Source organism: Diuraphis noxia, unplaced genomic scaffold (assembly GCF_037042655.1).
Source record: "Diuraphis noxia isolate RWA-SAM2 unplaced genomic scaffold, SU_Dnox_SAM2 contig0003, whole genome shotgun sequence".
Taxonomy (NCBI): Eukaryota; Metazoa; Arthropoda; class Insecta; order Hemiptera; family Aphididae; genus Diuraphis; species Diuraphis noxia.
Window position 1 is genome coordinate 26933329 of NW_028301713.1, and position 22333 is coordinate 26955661.

Genomic DNA, 22333 nt, shown 5'->3' on the forward strand with positions numbered 1-22333 from the left:
GTCCAAAATATTTGGGCATTGTGCAGTGTCCAAGCATTGTTATTTGCTATACAATGACCAGATCTCCTACTTTGCCCATACCATATATATATATTGGTATAAAAATACACGGGACGCAATAATTTACATATACCGAAAAAAAAACTCGAGACTCAATTTACACCTAAACAATTCCTACATTGGGACGTAACTTACAGTTAACCATTTATATACGGAATAAAGTCCCATCATGCGTTTCCTTTTAAAAAAGAAGTAAGGGGTACGCTTGAGTACCCTACAAGTTAGTTGAGGTACTCAGTCTCTCAGTCTCCCCCCTCCAAGTCAATCATTGCTTTTAAGGTGTACGAAAATACACGCGGGTATCGTGTTCTCTTAATAATATGGTCGTAACGTTACAGGGTCTCTGCAGGAATTGTGCAGTATTTTAATGGCGATTATTATATATATTGTACCACTTCGACGAATCATCAGTATATATATATATATATAGTATAATTTATTCGACCAAACGCTTTACCTAGGTACTCAAGATTCTACTAATATTCATCAGCAGTGATATTACAGTATACACGATATACGTGATTCATCGTTCTGCCCTGCTAAAAACCTAGGTCACCGTCATACATCATATATTGCAGGATCATCGGCAGGGGGCCAGTGTGACATACATGGCCACAAAAATATTATGTGCGTGGCGGTGCGTACGAGGGTGAGTTTGAGTGATAATATCGCACACAGGTGCGTATCGACGTCGCGATTATACAGTACATTATTGTGTACACTGCTGCGACTGAAACCAGCAGCAATACGGCGGTGTAGGAACTTTGGCGAAATTGGGTCAGTCGGCCATCGATCGGTTTCGGCGGCGGCCTAGTGGCGTACATCATAATATGCCTGTAATAAATAATAGTGTGTGCTACATTGGGACGCGCTTTAGGCACCTTAGAGACACACTATTTAATGCTTGTAGACAACAGGAAATAATATTAGTAGGTAAGACGAGCATGTGTCGTTGAAAACGTGGGGATAGTAAATATGTCGTCGACCCCCTAGCAACAGAATAGGGAAAATAGAGAAAAAGGAATTTCATTTATTGGCTAGTGTCCTACAGCTGCTGCCGTCGATATGATCGAAAAAGACTCGGCGGGGGGGGCCTCCTCGCATACTTCGTTAGAGTCAAAAACTGCGCTTAACATTAAACCGGCTCGGCGGCGTCGTCCCTGCGCGCGTCAACAATGCGACCACCGACACCGACCATCATCCTTCTCGCACGACAAAGAGCGAAAGAGCCATGCAGCAGTGCGTACGACGCGTAGCACAGCGGCTACAGTTCGGTCGGCTCGTAGCGGTAACACTGTCGTGTGCGCGCGCTACGAGATCGTACCGTCGACGGGATGCGCGTATTACTATAATAACAACAGTACAACACACACACATACACACACTACACTTGTATGCAGTACATTACACCGTACTATATAGTTGTACTACTACAACAACCATATACTATAGTACTACGCGCATACTACGGCCGGCGTTTACGTTACCACCACGCACGGTCTACGGCGGTTGGTGGGCGGGTGGCAGGTGTCGGGCCGGTGGGAGCGTGAGAGAGCGAGCGAGACGGACCGACACTGCGGTCCACGTTCTCGGATCTATCCGTCCTTCGCACACACCGCTCTCGCCGCTTTGTGTTGCGGCCGTCGCCGTTCCAATCAATTGTGAAACAACAGCGCCCCGCGCACCACCTTTCACCGTCCGCGAGAGTGCCGCGGTACGCGCGCGCGCGCGCCTCACACACACGCACGCACACATGTATCGTAAACGACGACGACCGCGGCCGGGCCCCGTCTCGAGTTTTTAGTACCGCTGCCGTGGAGACTTCACGTACGCGTATAGGCTCCGTGCGCGTTTGACAGCGACACCACCGCCGCCGCAGACGTAGCGCGCGCGCGCTCTCGATCCGTTTTACCCTCAGAGTGTATTTCTTCTTCACCCGTTTCTCCTGTATTATCATCGCCGTTGTTGTTTCTCGGCGCTTTATCCGTTCTGCCGCCGAGTGGGTTTTCATTATATTATCATTTTTCGTTTCTCCGCCGCCGTCGTTTTCGGAACTCGTGCGCAGTTCTCCGTGTTTGATTATTAAATAATATTTAATCGCGTTATTATAATAAAATTTCGTTGGCGAAAACAATACCATGTAAATCCGACGCCGTCGATCGTTTTCCCACCAAATCGTTTTCGTCGGCGCACTATCAACACAATCATTAAGCATAATCGCCGCGATAGTTGGCGCCTAGCCGTACATGCCAATCGTAACGCCGCCGCCACACGGATCTTCTCTCGGTATGCTGCCGGTACGGGGTTGCTGCGACCGGACAACAGCGAACCACCGTCTCGTCGTCGCCGACGGCGGCTGCCCGTCCGCCGTCATTCCGGCCGACGGACAGCGATCGTAGATTCTTCGCGGCTGCCACATCGGGTAATTAACGACGCTCCTAGACGAGCGATTGCGATGACGACGGCTGACGCGCTCGCCCGTTCACGAATCCCTCGCCGCGGTTTGTCGTCCGGCAAGCAACCAAGCTGTTGGTAATTACCGATGGCACCGATTATTATAATTACTAATCATCTGGCGCGTGTGCGTGTGAGCGCATAGTATTCGAGATTCATTCATCCTTTGTTCCCAGAGGCCAATACACCTCGACTTCTAATCATCTGTTGCGCTAGTGCGGCGCGTTCAGTGATAACACATTTTTCGCTACTCGGGAGCTGCAGGCTGCAGGCTGCTGCTGGTGATTAACGACCGAGCTGCAGTCTCGTAGTCGTCCGTGTCGAGTTCCGTAATAACTAAATAATTGATCATCGTGGGACGTTGTTATTTGAAATTATTATTACGCTATCCTATTTCGGTGCGTCATACTATGCCGTTACGATTTCGTGTGAATTTTCTCTCGGAATGTCTCGACGATCCATCGCAGGGGCTGCAATCATACCGCTCGACACCATTTTCCTCCAAAGCATATTCCCCCATCCCCATCGCTGTGACGCCGACCACATATTTTCTTACGGTTGGGTTATTTTGACGGATCAATTTTGTGATTGGTGATTTTCCTCTAAGATTGCTCAAAAACTAAAAAAAAATAATTCTGCGTCTGAGAGAGAAAACGAATAGTGCACTGACGTCCTCTTAAATATTGGTACATGTTAAATTTTACACCTATGTTTTATAAATTATCTTAGTCGCAGATTCAGCTTAAAGATAATAATTTAAACAAATTTATTGAGTATAGGTACTAAATTAGATAGTTTTTAACTTTTACAATGTTGTTTGGAATTGTTGCAAGGTCAATTTATTTTTATTTATTTCTATAGTTTACCACTTATCTGTCTTATCCTATCCAGTTAATAAAAACAATCAAATAGTCGATAAAATAAAAAATAGGTATCAAGTTTTTTATGGATATGTAAATTAATTTTAAATTACAGATTTTTAAATATGTTTATTATAAGAATACCTATTTACATTGATTTTTTTCTTTTATATTAGCACAAAGGTATACAATATATTGTATACAATTTTTTTACGTTATCACTCCTATTAAAAATATTTGTGTAAACCACTGCTATAAGCTATTTAAAGTGCTGTCTCTTATATTCAATGAATCTTAATTTGTACCTTTGGGTTTCTAATTGTTTATTTAGGTATAATCTAATACATTTATTCAATTAATGAGTAATAATAACATATTTTTGTACTACAAAAATAGTTCTTGTATTATTTACTCTCTCTTATCTTAGTAAGATATATTATTGTGTTGTGTATGAATTTGTTTTTCAATGAATATATTGGTATTAATTGGGGTATTAATCATACATTTTTACCTAACTATTTATTATTTTTTAATTCTTATTGTTTTATTTTTACAGATTTGGAGAGATGAGAAATTGCGAACAGACATATCCTAATATAAACCCATTGATGAATCCTCACGACAACATGGACCTAGTCAACTGCCATTCCAATATCACAGTCAATGTTAACAACAACAATAACCAAACTACTGTTAAAAAATTACCTAAGAAACGGAAATTTGATTTGTCTCAACTTGAAGAATGTGATCCTGTGTCTGATCCGCTTTTACCCGTTCAAAAACAATGCAACACCAGTTGTGTAGCCAGTGTTGTTGTTGTACCCCCTCAGTCTATGGCTGTTGATTATTCTAGACTTGATGGATTTGACCGACCTAACTATGCTGATGTGCCAGTAATTGTTGAAGATAATTCTGAACGAAATGAGGAGGCTACATATACAAACGGGCATGATGAAACATCTAGACTTGGTGTTGACTTACAAGAATGGACTGATCATAGAGTATTGGCTAAAAGAGATGGAGTTTATTTACCAGGTCTAATCAGACAAGCGACTTCAAATGGTGATGTTTGGATAGAATTTGACTATTCTGACGAAGGACAACGATATGTTTCATTTAAAGATGTTATAAATGCTAGCAAATATGATGTTATCAGTGATGCCAGTCCATCTTTAAGTCAAGTATGTTATACATTAGTACCTACTTATATAACTCAATTTTAAGTGGAAGTTTTGAGCATAGACCTTTTACTTATAGACTGAAACTGACAATTACAGCATCTTTGTAAGAATCATGTTTATGTGTACTTGGTGATATAACCCATCTTAACAATAATTGTGCATGATTACAATAATAATTGTACTCTACTATATACTGATAGGCTAACTTTATAATTTTAATGAAATTTAAATTTGAATTATAAATTCTATAAATGGTATATGTTAATGATATATAAAATTATAGCATAGGTATATGATTGAAAATGATTATTCATTTTCAGTATTAGCTCTGACTGAAAAAAAAAAAATTCATGTAAATGATTTAATTTTGAGTATTATAATTTAATTTTTACTACATAGTTAGGTACATATTACTTATTATACAGAGTTTTACAAAAAGAAAATGAACACTGGTTAAACGTGTGAAAAAATTGTGAAAATTATATTGATAATAATAATAAAAAAATATGAAATACCTAAAACTCGTGTCAGGATATTCTCAAAAATAACAATTTGAAAAAAGTAATTATGTTTTAAATTAATTTACTCCAAAAACATTTTGAGATTTAAAAAGAAATCTAAAAAATTAACTACTTGCCTTAGGTAAATGTTTTTACCTTCTAAACTATTCTAATAAGTAATAATCATATGAACAAATTGTCTATTTTGAATTTATCGAAATAGTTTTGAATTAAATTTTAAAATTTTAATTTTCTATCTCAAGGAAAAAAAAATTATACTTTAAGTATCAATAATACAAGTAGTGTTTATAAATTATATAAACTAAAAATATTTTTTAAATATTGTTGATGACAAAAGGTATTAGTTAGTTCTTTTCTGTATCATCCCCTGTATAAGTAAATTTTTAAATTATGTATTGTACTAATATGATATATGATGATACATGTTGGCATATATGATTAAAAATGATTATTCATTTTTGTATTAGCTCTAACTGAAAAATAAAGAATTTAGTTTTAAATATTAGTTTTCTTAAAATTTTGATCTATAAAAATTATATAATTAGAAATTGTAATTCCTAACCCGTTATAAGTATATAATTGTGATGATACATATTGGCATATATGAATAAAAATGATTATTCATTTTTGTATTAGCTCTAACTGAAAAATAAATGAATTTAGTTTTAAATATTATAGTTTTCTTAAGATGTTGATCAATATAAATTATATGGTTGGAAATTTTAATTCAAAACCCTTGATTGTAAATAATTATGATGATACATGTTGGCGTATATGAATAAAAATGATTATTCATTTCTGTATTAGCTCTAACTGAAAAATAAAGAATTTAGCTTTAAATATTAGTTTTCTTAAAATTTTGATCTATAAAAATTATATAATTAGAAATTGTAATTCCTAACCCGTTATAAGTATATAATTGTGATGATACATATTGGCATATATGATTAAAAATGATTATTCATTTTTGTATTAGCTCTAACTGAAAAATAAAGAATTTAGCTTTAAATATTAGTTTTCTTAAAATTTTGATCTATAAAAATTATATAATTAGAAATTTTAATTCCTAACCTGTTATAAGTATATAATTGTGATGATACATGTTGGCATATATGATTAAAAATGATTATTCATTTTTGTATTAGCTCTAACTGAAAAATAAAGAATTTAGTTTTAAATATTATATTTTTCTTAAAATTTTAATTTTTAGAATTTATACAATAAGAAATTTTAATTCTTAACTCTATATAAATTAATAATTGTGATGATACATGTTGGCATATATGATTTAAAAATGATTATTCATTTTTTATTAGCTCTAACTGAAAATAAGTTGTACATATGTAATTTTTTTCATAATTTAGATAAAGAATGAGATTGACCTTTAAGTTATAAGAAAAAAAATTAAACATATTGAATACAAGTCTGCAATGAAGTACCACATTTTGTTGTCCTTGCTATCATATGTAGCACATACGTGTGTGTGCGTCTGTGTGTGTTTGTGGAAGAGTGATGTTCTAGGAGCGCGCGGCATACCATTTACGTCCGATTTTCGCGATATTCACTAAATGCTGAAATGGCCGTAGTAACCTTCGACCATATAAGCTAATAGACGTGACAAACGGTAAATATCTTGACACCAACATCATGTAGCGTGTGAAGTCACGTTTGGGCAATAATGCCGGCTGGCGGCCGGACTATAGATAGTATTCTAGCTATCCCAATAAAATATGATTGATTAATGGCTTACTTACAAATTTTAATTCTTAATTTCTTATTTCCTTACTATAACACTAATTACTATTTATGTATCTATCTGTGTATCTTGGTTCTCCTATTTTACGAGTTATTTATTAATTAAAATATAATTATTAAATTAAATTTACCAAAATGATATATTTAGAACTAGTATATTGTTACCTCATTGTAAACTCTCAGATTAATATACACTTGAAGTCATAAAATAGCAATGTTGGGTAAGTTAACTATTTTTTTTAACTCGTTAAGTTTAAAGTTAAAAGTTACCTCTATTTTTTTTAACTTACAACAGTTACAAGTTAATTAGAAAATAAAAGTAACTTAACTTGGTTAAAAATATATTATAGGTACTTTAATCAATGATGAAATCCAATAAAATAATAAAATAATTGTTATGTATTTGTTAACGTAAATGATCCACAACTATACTAAATATTATTTATTAGAATATAATTACTTGGTTACACAATATATAAATATATTATATAAAATATTATTCAATTAATAGTAAGAATACAATATTTAATCAAACCATTATTGTCTTTTACCATTTTAGTAGACAGTAGTTACCTCATACCTAGTCCTAGTGAGGAGTATTTGCCATTTGGTGTATCATATGAATATCAAAAGTAAAATAATGCAACCAAAAACTAAGCTTTTCAACATTCATACTTAAACTATCATTATAATAAAACCATGATCATTTATCAAACATTTCAAAACACAATACTTTCAAGTTTCAAAGAAAGCAGTTTGAAACTATGAAAGCTAGAATGTGAAAAATAATTTTCGACAACAAGGGACAGACTCGAGACGACAGTAAAAAATGTGTTCCAAATGGCAAACGCTGTGAGCCTGTGAATGAGTGAACACCAAATTAATAATAACTCGAAATTGTTTTGCCCAAGCGTGACGTCATATCATTAAACATGATGGCTACAAGTATATGATATGGCGCATCTATTAGCTTATATGGTCGAAGGTAGTAACAAACACTTCGAGCGTCAAAACAGTCGCACCAATCTATCGTGTGATAGGCATGTAGATCAGGTTTGAATCTTGGGAAAATGATATTTTGCAATTTTTTTTTTTGTAACGTAAAGTTTTTCCATTTCAATTCTATGTACCAAAGCAAAGACATAAAATGTCAAAATTGTATTGAGATTGATCTTCATATGATTAAAAATTGACTGGTTGGTTGTACCCTTTCTAATAAGTTTATTAAAAATTAAATATATTTTTTACAATAGGTTCTTATTTTCAAATTATTATCACTTTTTGAAAATATATTTATTTTGTAATCTATATTTAATGGTTATTGTTTTGTTTCTATAGGTGAATATTGGTGCCAGAGTGTGTGTTCGAATTGCTGGTTCTCAACCAGACGAAGGACATCTGGCTCCTCGTGTATTCATTGAAGGTGTTGTACAAAAGATAATAACTAGCCCTGTGAGATTTGTTGTAAGTGTTGTGTCTGGTAACAAAGAAGAATATGTAGTGAAAAGAGCAGATCTTCGCTTATTATTACCGCCATGGTGGGATGAACTTGAACATGATGTACCTAATGGTCATATTCCATTAATACGAGAGCCTACACCACCTATAATTAATGAGCCAGCCAATTATTATCAAACTTCAATATCTTCTCCTCTACAACCTATAAATAATCGCCATTTTGATGATTTCTGTGAAAGTGATGATGATCTCCGACGAGAAGACATATTATTTATGTCAGATGCTGGTAAGTTAACATACAAAATAAACATTTTTTGAAAATCGGATTAATAGATTTTACTATATGATATGTAATATTCTTTTTCCCTAATAGAATACAATTGAAACATTAACAGTTTATTATTATTATTATTATTGGGAGGTTGAGGCTTCGACAACAAGGGCCATTAGCCTGTGGAAATGTGGGGGAGGAACTATTGGTTTGGAACTCGTGGATGTTTTGGGCTGAATATCGAATGGGCACTTGTAGGTTTCTGCCATGCCTGATTTGGGGGCGGCGGCTTTTCTTTCCAGACAGCTGAGCTGTCTGTAAACTGATGCCGCCCATGACCGGTATTTGAACCGGCAACGGTGTGTGTGTGTCGCAACCGATGCCTTAATCCGCCTGTCCACTACACCCCCTAAAAGTTTTTTGTTTTGTACAGTTCTGTTTGTATATCATAAAATATAGCCTACATAATAATCTCTTTGTAATTTATTTAGATGTGTTGGGTTCATTGTTTCAAATAGCTCTAATAATATAAAACAATTTTAAACTTGAAAAATTAAATTAAATCTAAATGTTTCTAGTTTATCTTTTAATTATTGTTTTCAGATGCTGGGAAATTATCTGGAAGCAGTAAAAGAAGTAGTATGCAAAGCAGAGGTAGCACATGTAGCATATTAGATCATGGAGGTAGCACTACTCCTAGATCCACCCCAGTTACTCCAAGATCTCAGATCACATCCCCACATAAATATAAAAAAGGAGATATTGTCACTACACCTAGTGGAATAAGAAAAAAGTTTAACGGAAAACAATGGCGACGATTATGTTCTAAAGAAGGTTGCTCAAAAGAGTCTCAAAGAAGAGGATACTGTTCTCGACACTTGAGTTTAAAAGGCAGTAGTTTAAGGTCATGTGCTTCTAGTAGTACAAGTTTTACAAGGTATTTAATCATTTAGTTATTTATATTTAATTGACTAAATAAGTTTAATTTGTAAACAATTTTAGAGGAAATCGAAGTACCATAGATGGAGATGAAACTTCACGAGAATCTCAAACTTCTCCTAGTTTTTCTGAACGGCGATTGGCTGGACGCTTTGACCCTGATGAAACGGAGGCTGCCAACATGCTTGGTATACAACGTAATAATTAATCTAGCATTTTCGAATTGTATAATTTCATAGTAGTTACTATTTTATAGTATTTTTTATACATATACTCAATATTATATTAAATTGTTTATTAATCTAAATGTTTGTTTTACAGTTTCGTTAGGAAGTTCAAGATCTGGAACTCCATTATATTCTTCCCCTTGTCCATTAGGTGGTAATAATAATACACAGTCACCACTCACAGTTGGATCCCGTCAAAATATGTTCCTACCCATTATTTTGCCAGCAAATCAAAATTATCCTTCGACAACACCTACTGGAAATGGACTAGCTACTCCACCTGCCATAAACAGTAATTCTGTTAACCACTTTAGACAACAACAACAACAACAGCAACTCGTAAAGTATGAGAATCAGTATATCTATATTTTTAAATTGTATTTTAAGGTGTAATCAATCTTTTTAAATTTTGTATTATCTGAATTAAGATTAAAAGTAAAAAGAACTATTAAAGTAGCATTTTCAAATGTATTTTATATACTCATAACTCACTATAAATTAAAATATAAAAGCATGATAAATGTTCTTACAGTTTGATAGTTGGCCAATTTACTCTAATATTAAGCTTATAGCATAAAATTGAAACTGCTGACGTACATTTTGATACTTTATACTTTAGTGAGACAGAGGCGACACTGGTTACAACATCTTCTTATTAGTCATTAGTTATTACTGATATTTATTATTTAGCATATATTGGAAAATGTTTTTCTAGTTTAATTTGTAATTTACCATTTATTTATCAAGACTAGTCTAAATCCTAGACAAAATATACAAGATTGATTTAATTTTATAATTGATGATTTAATGAACAATAATTTATTTACAAATGTCAAACAATTAATATTATTTACAGGCCGGAATTGTTAAGACCAAAAACACAACATGGCTTACATGAGTCTATGCCAACTTCAAGTCAAACTAGTGTAATCAGAATTTCACCACATACAATACAACCTAAATCGAGTAGTGCTGTAAATTCTCAAGCACAAGTGTGTTGGAAAGGACTCTTAACTTCACCTCATCTACAACCAAAACTCACAAATCAACCTGCCGCTCAGTGGCAAGTTGAAAGACATCCAAGTGTTGTAGTATCATCTCAACAACATGGTCATATATTAGAAAAAGCTTTAACCACAGTTGAAATGGTTAGCAAAATAAATATTTATATTATTTAACAACTAAAAAATAAATCTATATTTATTGTTTAATAAATAGAATACAGTTAGTGATGCATACGGTCGAATTTGTGAAAATAATGAAGTTTTTAATAGAGACAATAATAATGTTTTTCAAGAATCTGTGATAAAGAAAGAACCTGCAGTAAATAATGTATCATTTACACAACATTTGTTACATACTACTGGATATAATCAAGTAAGGGTCATAGTTTATTTTAATTTTTTATTATTCAATTAAATTATAACAAATTTTTAATTTAGCGAGCGCAAAACATTCCAAATGTTATCACCACATCCTCTGTAGTTACTAAACATAACTACACCACTCTACAGAGTGAATATCAGGGTTATCGAAATAAGAATTCAGTACTTCAACAAGTAATTGTTCATCCTACTGAACTATTACCGGTTTTACCTATTGTGGATGACAGAAAAGAAGATCCACCTGAACCTAACTCCACACTGACTAGTAATTATATTTTGATAGTTAAATTTTATTTGTATAATCTGTGTGTATTAATGTTACTTTTAAATATTAATGTTCTATTATAGACAATGAAAATGGAAATTTAACTGTTTATTCTTGGGATACATTATTGCCAATACTAAATTCAGAAGAAGTAGTTCAAACAAATATCTCTTCAATTCCAAAATCTCTCTCTCCTCCCTTATCAGCTCCTCCCATTTTAACTCCACCACCAGCAGAATCTCCTGATGTTGATGATGATGATGTATTTGAGCAAGAACCTTGCGACACTGATGATCAAAACCCTAATACTGCAGCTGGCAAACGTAGAACTCAATCACTTAGTGCTTTACAGAATACTAAAGAACCACAAAGTCCATTAACAAAAGCTAAAGATCGAATAAGACGGCCGATGAATGCTTTTATGATATTTAGTAAAAGACATAGAGCTTTGGTTCACCAACGACACCCAAATCAAGATAATAGAACTGTATCAAAGATTCTTGGAGAGTGGTGGTATGCATTAGACCCAGATCAGAAACAAAAGTATCATGAATTAGCTTCTGAAGTTAAAGAAGCTCATTTTAAAGCCCATCCAGAGTGGAAGTGGTGTAGTAAAGATAGAAGAAAATCAAGTGGTAGTGGACGATCTAAATTAGGGTCTACTGATGAACATACACCATTAGATCATGATCCTATGGTTGAAGTAACTATAGAAATGGCTGAGGAACCAAAAGTTCAAGAAAAAAAAGATCCCCCTGATGTTGAAATGAAAAATGATTCTGAAGATGAACAAATGGTTTGTGTAAAAGTTTTTTTTTATAAAAAATTGCTTACTTTATTAAAAATGTTTTTTTATATAATATATATAGGTAGTTGTTGAAAGTTCTGAAATTGATTTAAAATGTAAAGAAAAAGTAACAGATTCTGATACTGAATCACAAAGTGATGCTGAACCTTTACACGAGAATAAAACGTTTCCTCAACAAAGGTTTAGTCCTGTCAAATCAACTAGTTCCAGTGATGTGACTTGTCGGCCAAAACCTATAAAAGCTAGGTAAATGAAATAGAATCATATACAAATAAAATAAAATATTATAATATTAAATTAAAATTTATTTTTTTTGTTAATTTAAAAAAATTTATTTTTTTAAATTTTACTGAACTAAACTTTAAATTTAAAAAATACCACTGTGATAATTATAAATTATCTTGAAATCATTAATTACGTTTTTTAGATTCTGAACAAAGTGATGCATGTATTGGTTTTACAATGATGTGTTTTTTTTTTTGTGTCTGTGTACAGCATAACTAGTCGAAATAATGCTTCAATTATTTCAAACTTTGGGGGTGGTTTCCGTTGTAAAAGTGAATATCCTTGGTGCATTATAAAGGTCAAAAGTAAACATTTTCCAACAGATTCAAAAAAATCGAAAAAAACAAAAAAAAAAAAATGACAGAAGAACCAGTTTTCGACCAAATCAATTTTTTTTTATGGTTGTAATTCAAAAACTAAACACTGTTAATACTTTAAAATTTTCACCAAATGTTTATGTTAGTGTTATCTATATACAGTTAAATTTTCAAAAATGTTTTACTTTTTTTGACTTATTTAAAGACCATTGAAATTTTCTATTTTTATGAGAAGTGTCGGTAAAAAAATTTTGGATCACCAAAAAAACTTGAAGATTTAATACAAGGTTCCTTATGAGTTGTTCTTATTGTAGCTAAAAAAAATTAAAAATCGTTACTTACAATTTTTTTTTATAAGCGTTTATAGTTCAAATTTTTACGAAATCTGTCGAAAACACGAAAATTTGCAAGTAATTTTAAAGTTGAAAAATCATAAGATTTATTGTGTTTATAGGATTAAAGGATTAAAAATACAACCAACACTAAGTTTTCCATGAATTTTGCTTCAAGTAGCTACAGAGAAAACTCAAAGCATCATTATGGGAAAAATTTTAAGTGTGTTTGAATTTTAAATTTTTACGAAATAGCATAACGATAACGATTTATCCTCTAACGATTTTAAATTTTTGTTATTATTCAAAAAGCATAAGTTTTAGATACTTGAAAATTTTACCAGTTATTTAGATTGGCATTTTATTTACATGATTTAATTTTCAAAATATTTTGACTTTTTTTGAGATATTTATAGACAACTGAAATTTTCAATTTTTCTGAAAATTTCTTTTGAAGTGTCGATAAAATTTTTTTGGCCCAATCAAAATACTTGAAAATTTAATACAAAGTTTCTTATAAGTTATTCTTATAGTGATTAAAAAATTATAAGAATACATCGGCACAATTTTTTTTATTAGCATTTGAATTTCAAATATTGACAAAAATTTGTCAAAACCATGAATATTATGAATATTTGCAAATTATTTCATAGTTCAAAATTCATAAAATTGTTTGTATTTATATCTAAGGTTAAAAAATTCAACACTAAATTTTACCTAAGTTTTCCTTCAAATAGCTATAGAGAAAATTTGAAGCGTCGTTATAGGAAAAATGTTTTGAGCGTTTGAGTTTTAAATTTTTATGAAATTAGCTAGGTATATGTTTATCTATGATAATATAAGGTATTATGAATTATGATAACTACATGCAATGTTTTTGGAAAAATTGATTAACCATGCCTTATTCAAAATGCGTCCTAATTCAAAAATAATATTTGTTTCAAAATAGAATATATGACAATATTTAAATATAATATATCCTAGACTGACAAATCATCTCCGTTCAGAATCATTTTTCGTATATAATATACCTAACCTATCATTGCATTCAAATCTAACCTATCCTAGTCAGAGGTCCACCCCACCACCTAATGTACAGCAGAGTGACATCCACTTAACCGCTTTTTTTTTAATTTTGATTTTATGTTTTTTGTTTATTAATTTTTTCATTTTTTATTATATATTTTATTGTATTTAATGTTATTGTAAAGTGTTAACTATATTTGAGTATTTTATTTTTAGATTGGTATCCTCGGGCTCAACAGATTCTAAGTATCAACCAAAAACTGTTAATTCACGAGAACCAACAACTCCAATTGTTTATCCATATCATTCCCCAATTAATCCTGTGGGAGTTTCTCCATTTCAACCTACTGGTGGTGCTTTTAAATTGATGCCAGCTTCACCAAAAATTAAAAATCCTTCTGATCAATATCCCCAACAAACTCCTGAACCAACTGTGTGGACATCATCTGGATCTGAAACTTGGAATCAAACAAAATTAATCAACACAAATGCTTGGGCAGCATCAACTGCTGAATGGAACAATAACAAACCAACAACTACAACAACTGTTAACTCAAAAATTGTTGTAACACCCTTATCACAACAAAATATATTTCATTATACATCTTCACCAAACAAAGAAACTGAACAAAAACCAACATGTTCTGTTAGACAAGTGATAGGGGGTCGACCAGTATTAATACAAACTGCTGGTAAACAGTCATCAGGGTTTCAACAACCATCTTTAACATTGGCGTTTTTGAATTCTGGTGATTCTTCCACTTCTCTTGTCACTAATTTATTAGTTGCCAAAGGTAGTGATAATGGAAATCCACAAACAAAGAATAATGAAACAACCACTGTACAATATTTGATACCCAGTCGATTACCGAACATATATTTGCCACAACAAACATTCACAAGTAAAATATATATAGTATAATATATAATGTATGTATTAATTTTGATACATAATTTATTATCCACAGATACATCACTAAATCAACCACAGCCTGTAAAATCAACACAAGCTTCCACTGTTATTGTCAGTACTCAAAATAATCCATTGATTATTAATACAAAGTAAGTATTTAAGTAAATAATTAAAGCAATTAAATTCAAATTATTGTTCAAAAAATATAATTAATTCAATTGCTTGTAGTAAAATTATAAAAAATTTTAATTATTAAAACATGTTTTCGATTTTATACATTTTATTTAAAATAATTATATATTTACTATACATTTTTTTTTTTATAAGTCAATCCACTAAAACTTCAGTTATAACTTAATATTTTTTCTCATAAATTAATCATATTTTGTCCATTATTTTAGTAAAACTGGGACTACAGCAAATAATTCCGATATTTCAGGTAATTTATTAATTGCAAATATATGTTAAACTTCAATAATAATTTGTATAAATTATCATTTTGTATTAAAACCAAGTTATTAAATTTATATAGAAAAACGAGATCCAGATATTGTTATAAGAGCTGATAATAACGAAAATTTAATGTCTTTTGAGAAGTCACAATATGCAAATTCTAAAGAAAATAGTTCACCAATTATATTTGATTTTAAGGATGATAGTGCCAAGGTTTGTTGATATTGTTATGAGTTATTAATAACAATGAAATATTAATTGATTTTTGGTAAATTAATTCTAGGAAGAAACGTCGAAAAACAACATAGAAGAAAAGCCATTTGTTCTTGCTCCTACTCCAGCACAATTAGGCAAAGCCCCCTTACAAAGAAGACAATCTATGGGTTAGTACTATAACTAAACATATAAGTATATTCCAGTAGAACTGATAGTCTAAATAAATTCTTACCAGGGTTCTCCATAACTATTGTAATTTTTAATTAAATATAATAATATAGTAGGATGTTATGTATAAGGTTTCCTTAATAGGCAAAGTTAATTTAATTTAATTATTTATTAGTGTAAAAATCAGTATTTTTTTTATGGTTTTGACTTCCATTCACTAAATATTCAAAATTTTACTCCCATGAAAGGGTGTCCCAAAAATAAGTGTTTTGAGTTCTAAGATTTTACATTTTTTACTGTTATGTACTGTCTGGTCTACCACATTGTAGTATTAACTAATATTATTTAGAAATATAAACTAAGCAAATTGTGTATTTTTTGTGAAATAGATAAAAATTAACTTCATTAGGTACATTCAATTTTATAAAAAGTAATTTTTCATTTCATAATGATATTGCATAATTTGAACAGATGATTTATATGACTAATGTAAAGTGTAAAAATATCTGGTAAATTTTTAATATATATTTTCAGTATCTTCAAGTCAAGATTCGTTGCCGAATTCACTACCTGATAAAGATTCTGATATGGTTGAAGATGCAACTGATGAAGTTCCAGTTTCACCATCAGCAAAGCGTAGCTTTTTCAAAAAAAATATTGAAGACGGTATGGACCGTGTCTTAGAACAAGTAAACTTTGAAATGAAGTTTTCTTCATTACCACAATTCAAACCAGATGAATGTAATTCACCAAGTGCAATATCAGTACCATCCAGTCCCCATGTATTCAATGCTCAAACATTCCGCAAAAAGCAGTTACCTGACTGTGATTCTCAAGCAGAAACACCTAAATCATCAGGGAAACTTGTTGGAAATACATTTTTCGGTCCGGATTTTAATCCAGAAGCATATAGAGGAGTTTTAGAACAGGAAGATACAGTGGCAGCTTCACCTAGAACACCTAAAACACCTAGTGGACGAAATGATAGTTCTGCCGCAGAAAAAGGACACCGAAAGATGTTGGAACAGAGAAGACAATTAGTTATGAATTTATTTCAAGAACAAGGCATGTTTCCTTCTACTCAAGCAACTTCAATATTTCAGGTAAATAATAATCATAAAATTTATTTGATGATTTAATTAATAACTTTTTTTTTACAGGCTAACCACTCAGATATTTTCCCTAATAAATCATCATTACAACTTAAAATACGAGAGGTGCGTCAGAAGCTTATGGCACACAACACATTGACTCCAAGTAGTGCTAGTGCTTTAAATAGTCCTAGTGAATCTTCTGCGACCAATACTCCAAGTAAGAATTTACGTTTCCACAAGGAGCTCTTGTACTAGACTGAATTTCAACAAAAATACCTAGAACAGTAACTACTAATGAGGTGATTATATATATAAAAAAAAGGGGCATGGTCTAACATTTTAAACGATATATTTTTCAAAAATTATACTACCATATTTCTGAAATCAAAAAACTTGCTGGATTAACGCAGTCTGTAATTTTATACTTTAGATACAGTCAGAAAAAAAAAACCTTTGAAATAAATTATGTCATTCAACTTTTTTTTAAATATTAATATTTGTTTACACATTTTTTTTAAATCTAAAATACAATCTATTGATTTTAAGTATTTTGATGATTAGTTAAAAAAATTGTAATGCTAACTACCTTACATTTTAGATTCTGAGCGGAGCGAGGAATGTATTGGTTTTACATGATGTTTATTTCTTTTTCTTTTTCTTTTTCTTTTTTATTTTGTAAACACTTTCTCCCTCTAAACTTGCTCAAAAGTATCAAGTATAGCATCTTTTCTGAAAGGTAATGTTCTTGAGCTGGTACTCTAGAGAGGTCATTTTTCGATTTTCGAAATGATACTCAAAATAAAAGTGGTTAAAGGAGAAAAACATACGGTTTCACGATTTTTTAATATTAAATAATTATGGATGACGTTTTTTACTAGAAATATTGCTTCAAATTAAAAATGACAAGATATTTTTTGTTGTATTTTGGATTTTGTTGCTTACGATTTAAAGTTCGGAAAATTTTAGCCATTTTTTAAGCACATTTTAATTTTGGAAGTTTTTTTGTTGCAATTCGGTTAATAACATTTGTAAAAACTTGAAATTTGGGTTCTTAACTTATATTATCCTTATGTAGACATGATAAAATTTTCAAAACACGAGCCACTTTTGAGCTTTTTCTTTTACCTTATAGTTTTTTATGATATTTCCTAATTATAAATTATAATTATGATTGTATAAATTACCTGTTTACATAAATTGTTCTTAGGCTGTTCTTATAACGTTTTGTTATCTAACGAAAAAAATTAAATAAAAAAGATTCCCTCGTCCGCTCAGAATCGTTTTTATCGAATGTCAATTATAGCATTCAAATTAAGTACCGTTAAATTACACTATCCTGTCCAAGGGGCGATGGACAAACATTCACCACCGAAATGTTGACCTACTTTTTTAGTTATAATTTATTAACATTCTTGATACATATATGGACATATGGTTGTTAATTTATTATTTAATATTTACGTTTTTTTTATTTATAATAAAATTACTTTATGATTTTTAAGTGTTTACCTACCACAATAATTGGTGATAATATCAATAAAAATTTAAAATAACTTACAAGTTTGCCGTTACTCCAGAAAGATCCAAAATCATTAATGAAAAAAAAAAATCTTAACAAGGACATTTTTTGTTTATTATTTTAGACTCTTCAACGTTGCCACCTCCTCAACAAACTCATGGTGTTATGACATCAAGCTAACATCACTGTATCATAGTGCTTAACTTCAAGTCACATTGAACCTCTAAGACATATTCTGCTACAAATAATAAAGTAACTGGTTTATTACTAAATATTATTATTTAAGATATTATTATCTATAAATATACCATCATTTATAGATTATTTTTATAACCAAAATCTTATTTTTACTTGATTTTGTACAATAATGTTATTATTTTAATAAGTTTCATAAAGAATTAATGAAAATACTAAACAGTTTTTTTTACCAATAGACTGAGGTTAAGGACATTCATTTTTAAATGCTGATTAATAGTACTTGATTGACATCTGTTATAGCACTGACATTTAATAAATCTTACCTCAACTGTTTTATTATTATTATTATAATTATTATAGTTGTGTAACATAACATGTATATTAATTAATTTTAATAATAATATTGATCTCTAAACTCAATAGAAAAATCCACCACCATAAAAGTCTTTCAGAACTTATTGTAATTGCTCTTAATGTAGTTCGCTCTTGTTTGTTATTATTATTATTATTATTATTATCATTATATATATATATTATTTTTTACTTAGTGTATACTTATAATGCTTGATTATTAATTATATTTGTGCCATAGATTTGAGTGGTTATTCATTTTTAAATTAACTTATATTATTCAGAATACTTCAATTCCATTTAATTGTATGAATATTTTAAGTAAAATTAACAGATTTATGTTTAAGTTTGAAATGTATTAATGTATTTTTCTCATTATATTTTATTACAAAATGGTCAATGCCAACATTTTGCTTAAGTTTTGTTTAATGTTTATTATGACTTATAAATACAATGTAAATTATATATTTAAAAGCTGTACAACACACTATACTTTAAAATAGTTTTAGTTGTTCACAGTGTGTTGTGAAAATCAAAGCATCAATATTAACATCTAAAAATGTATGCTAACAAGTAACAACTTATTATTTCGGTTTTTATTCGATGAATTTCTAACTTGTATCATTCTTAATTTGTGTTCATAAAATTATAATATTATATTCTGTATCCATTGGATATAACTGTAAAATTATAAAGAAAAAAATATTTCAAAAATTGTTTGGCTAATGTAAAAGAAAATTATATTTTTTATAGACAAAATTTGATCAAATAAGCAGTTATTTTATTTTTAAAGCATAAGTGCCATTATTAAAAAAAAATTTAAAATATAATCTATTTGTAAAATGCGGGTCTGCTCAACAAAAATGCATTTGTTTTTAATTCTCACTGGTATTTTATGCATTAATACAATAAATTAAGCCAATTATTTCTTTTTTCTTTTTTTAAGTACAAAAAACAGTTTTATTAGTTGTTTAAAAAAAATATTGTATTGTATACTCGTATACTGTGTTGAATTATTTATAAATTATTTTAAGTTGTAAGTATAAATAGTCTATGTTGCAGGTTAGTCCATTTAATGTTTAATATCTCATCAGTAAAAAAATACTGATCATTTAAATTACATACTTAACTGTGTATTATACTGAACGATTGACAATTTAAAATAAAATCAATCCTGTCAATTTAGTGTACCACTGTGTATCCAAACATATTGTACTGTTTTATTATAATAATGAGTGTAATTACGAATTTGATGTAATTTTTAACAATTTGTTTCACTCTAAATTACATTGTTTATTAATTTATTTGTTTCGGAATACTGAGTATGCTAAAAATTCTGGACGGTACAGAGGTATAAATATTCTTAATTCAAAATTCACATATTTATTTCTTATTGATCTAACGTTTTTTTTAAAAATTAAATTGCATTATTAGTTAAACATTGCACCAGTCGTCCTCAGAATTTTTTAGTTTTGATTAAAATGTTTGTGTTTACCTATATTGCTTGTCATATTTTACGCTTTCATCAAAATTTAAATTTAAAATAGAAATATGTATATTCATAGTACAGTGGGTAAACAATTTAATTAAGGGGACCACCTGTTGTATGTGACAATTTAAATTACCTAATGTATTGTGAAATTGTGTTGTTAAATATTAACCCATGCTATATGATTAGAATTAAATCAACTCTGTTAAATGTTTTATTTATTTTAACGTTATATATTATTATATATCAATGTCTGATTTATTATTATTATTATTATTATTATTATTTTCTTCATTTAATGAAATTGACTGTTTCTATTATTATTAGTTCTTTTTTTACGTTACTAGTTATTATTTTGAATTACAATATTAATATATATTTTTAAACAAAACAAATATTATTATAAGTTGTTGTTAGTCGAAAAAAAATATTATATAGTTTTAATTTATCAATTATTATATTGATACAATTATGAAATTACTAATTAAAAGTAATATTATTATTATGTTAGTGTGTGTAATTTCTTTAACTCAATTTATGATAAAAATAAAATTTGTTGTTTACTGCAATAGTGGAGCAAAATTCTTTTCAGCATGACAAAAAATGTCAATTGCATCGCCAATGCGGTGAATTTGGTTTAAAAAGCAATTATTCACTCAGTATAGTCTGATACCCTTTTCGCACCTCATGCTCAACATCAGATGATTTTACGAAAAATTTATTCTATAATAGATTTTTATTATAATACAATAAAAATTATTTCTTATTTTTACATCTTTATAAAATAAACTAATATTATTAAATTCCTAATCATTATCAACAAATAAGTTCAAATTATGAATATATTTATAGTTCTTAAGTATTAACAATAACTCTGGCTCATTCAAGGCCATTAATTATAGATCACTTGTCGCTTCCACAATCTTCCTCCTGTTTCTTCATGCATCACCATCTCTTCTCCATTCAATACTCCCATTAGCCTCAGGTCTCTTTTAAATCAATCTTTTCCTCATTGGTTTGGTCTTACACTTGTGGCTTGGTTAGCTCTTAACTTTTATAATTAATGTCGAAATTCAAAACTAGGATTAGTCAGGCAAAATAGCTTTCAGAGGGTATTACATAAAATGTATTTTATGTATTCTTTTTTCTTATACAGTTGAGTTGTTGTTATCTTAATCAAAATTTTGAAAATATTGTCACTTAGATTTTGTTAACAGAAAAGTATCAAGAATTTTTTTAATAAATAAACAAATGTTAAAAGTCGTCTTCGAGACCATGTACACATCAGGTTATTTAACTTCAAAGGTCACAAATATGATCATTTATTGTATATCTTGATATTTATTGGTGTTACGATTAAAAACTTTAAACAAAAATTATAGAGGAGGTAATTATTTACAAAAAAAGGTAGTGTGATGTTTAACGTAAAAGTTATTATTATTGTGCTACTAGGCTATACTTAAAAAAAATAAGATTTTTTCACTTAAAACTATTAACCTTATCATTTATATTTCACTCTATACTGGTATGAAAAAATTGATAGGTATGTTAAAGATTAGGGACGTCAGGGTGGTACCTACTCATAAATATTATTTTTTTTTTTTTAAGGTATTAATTATCATAATGAGATATACTATTCATCTATATTACATGAATGTGCATTTGTTAGTTTGTTGCTATGTATATGTTGCATCTACATAGTGGAACATTCATTTCATGAACTGGATATCCAGATTGAGATATTTGTCTTGCTTATATAACTGTGAGTTGAGATAACCAGTGGTGTGG

General features: G+C 30.0%; 1 protein-coding gene across 5 annotated transcripts; it reads left to right on the forward strand.

Annotated features, from left to right (window-relative positions):
• The first annotated feature begins 1845 nt into the window (after positions 1-1845).
• On the forward strand, positions 1846-21050 carry cic (Putative transcription factor capicua). 5 transcript variants are annotated; one of them, XM_015519272.2, is made up of 19 exons: positions 1846-2592; positions 3931-4555; positions 8170-8575; positions 9164-9497; positions 9563-9696; positions 9821-10070; positions 10583-10874; positions 10945-11103; positions 11169-11376; positions 11460-12172; positions 12246-12430; positions 14361-15046; positions 15113-15206; positions 15459-15496; positions 15590-15723; positions 15794-15893; positions 16429-16997; positions 17055-17205; positions 18632-21050. In XM_015519272.2, exons 2-19 carry the CDS (start codon positions 3941-3943, stop codon positions 18685-18687), a joined length of 5124 nt encoding a protein of 1707 aa, XP_015374758.1. In that variant the 5' UTR covers positions 1846-2592; positions 3931-3940; the 3' UTR covers positions 18688-21050. The 5 variants fall into 5 exon arrangements, with proteins under 5 accessions (XP_015374758.1, XP_015374761.1, XP_015374757.1 ...); XM_015519275.2 differs by having other exon boundaries at positions 1846-2482; positions 17055-17287; XM_015519271.2 differs by having other exon boundaries at positions 1846-2482.
• Positions 21051-22333: the final 1283 nt, after the last annotated feature.

Coding starts and splice junctions, on each gene's coding strand:
- cic (XM_015519272.2), top strand. CDS start 3,941: ATGAGAAATTGCGAACAGACATATCCTAATATAAACCCATTGATGAAT. Junction 4,556..8,169: donor CCAGTCCATCTTTAAGTCAA/GTATGTTATACA, acceptor TTGTTTCTATAG/GTGAATATTGGTGCCAGAGT. Junction 9,697..9,820: donor CAACATGCTTGGTATACAAC/GTAATAATTAAT, acceptor TTTGTTTTACAG/TTTCGTTAGGAAGTTCAAGA.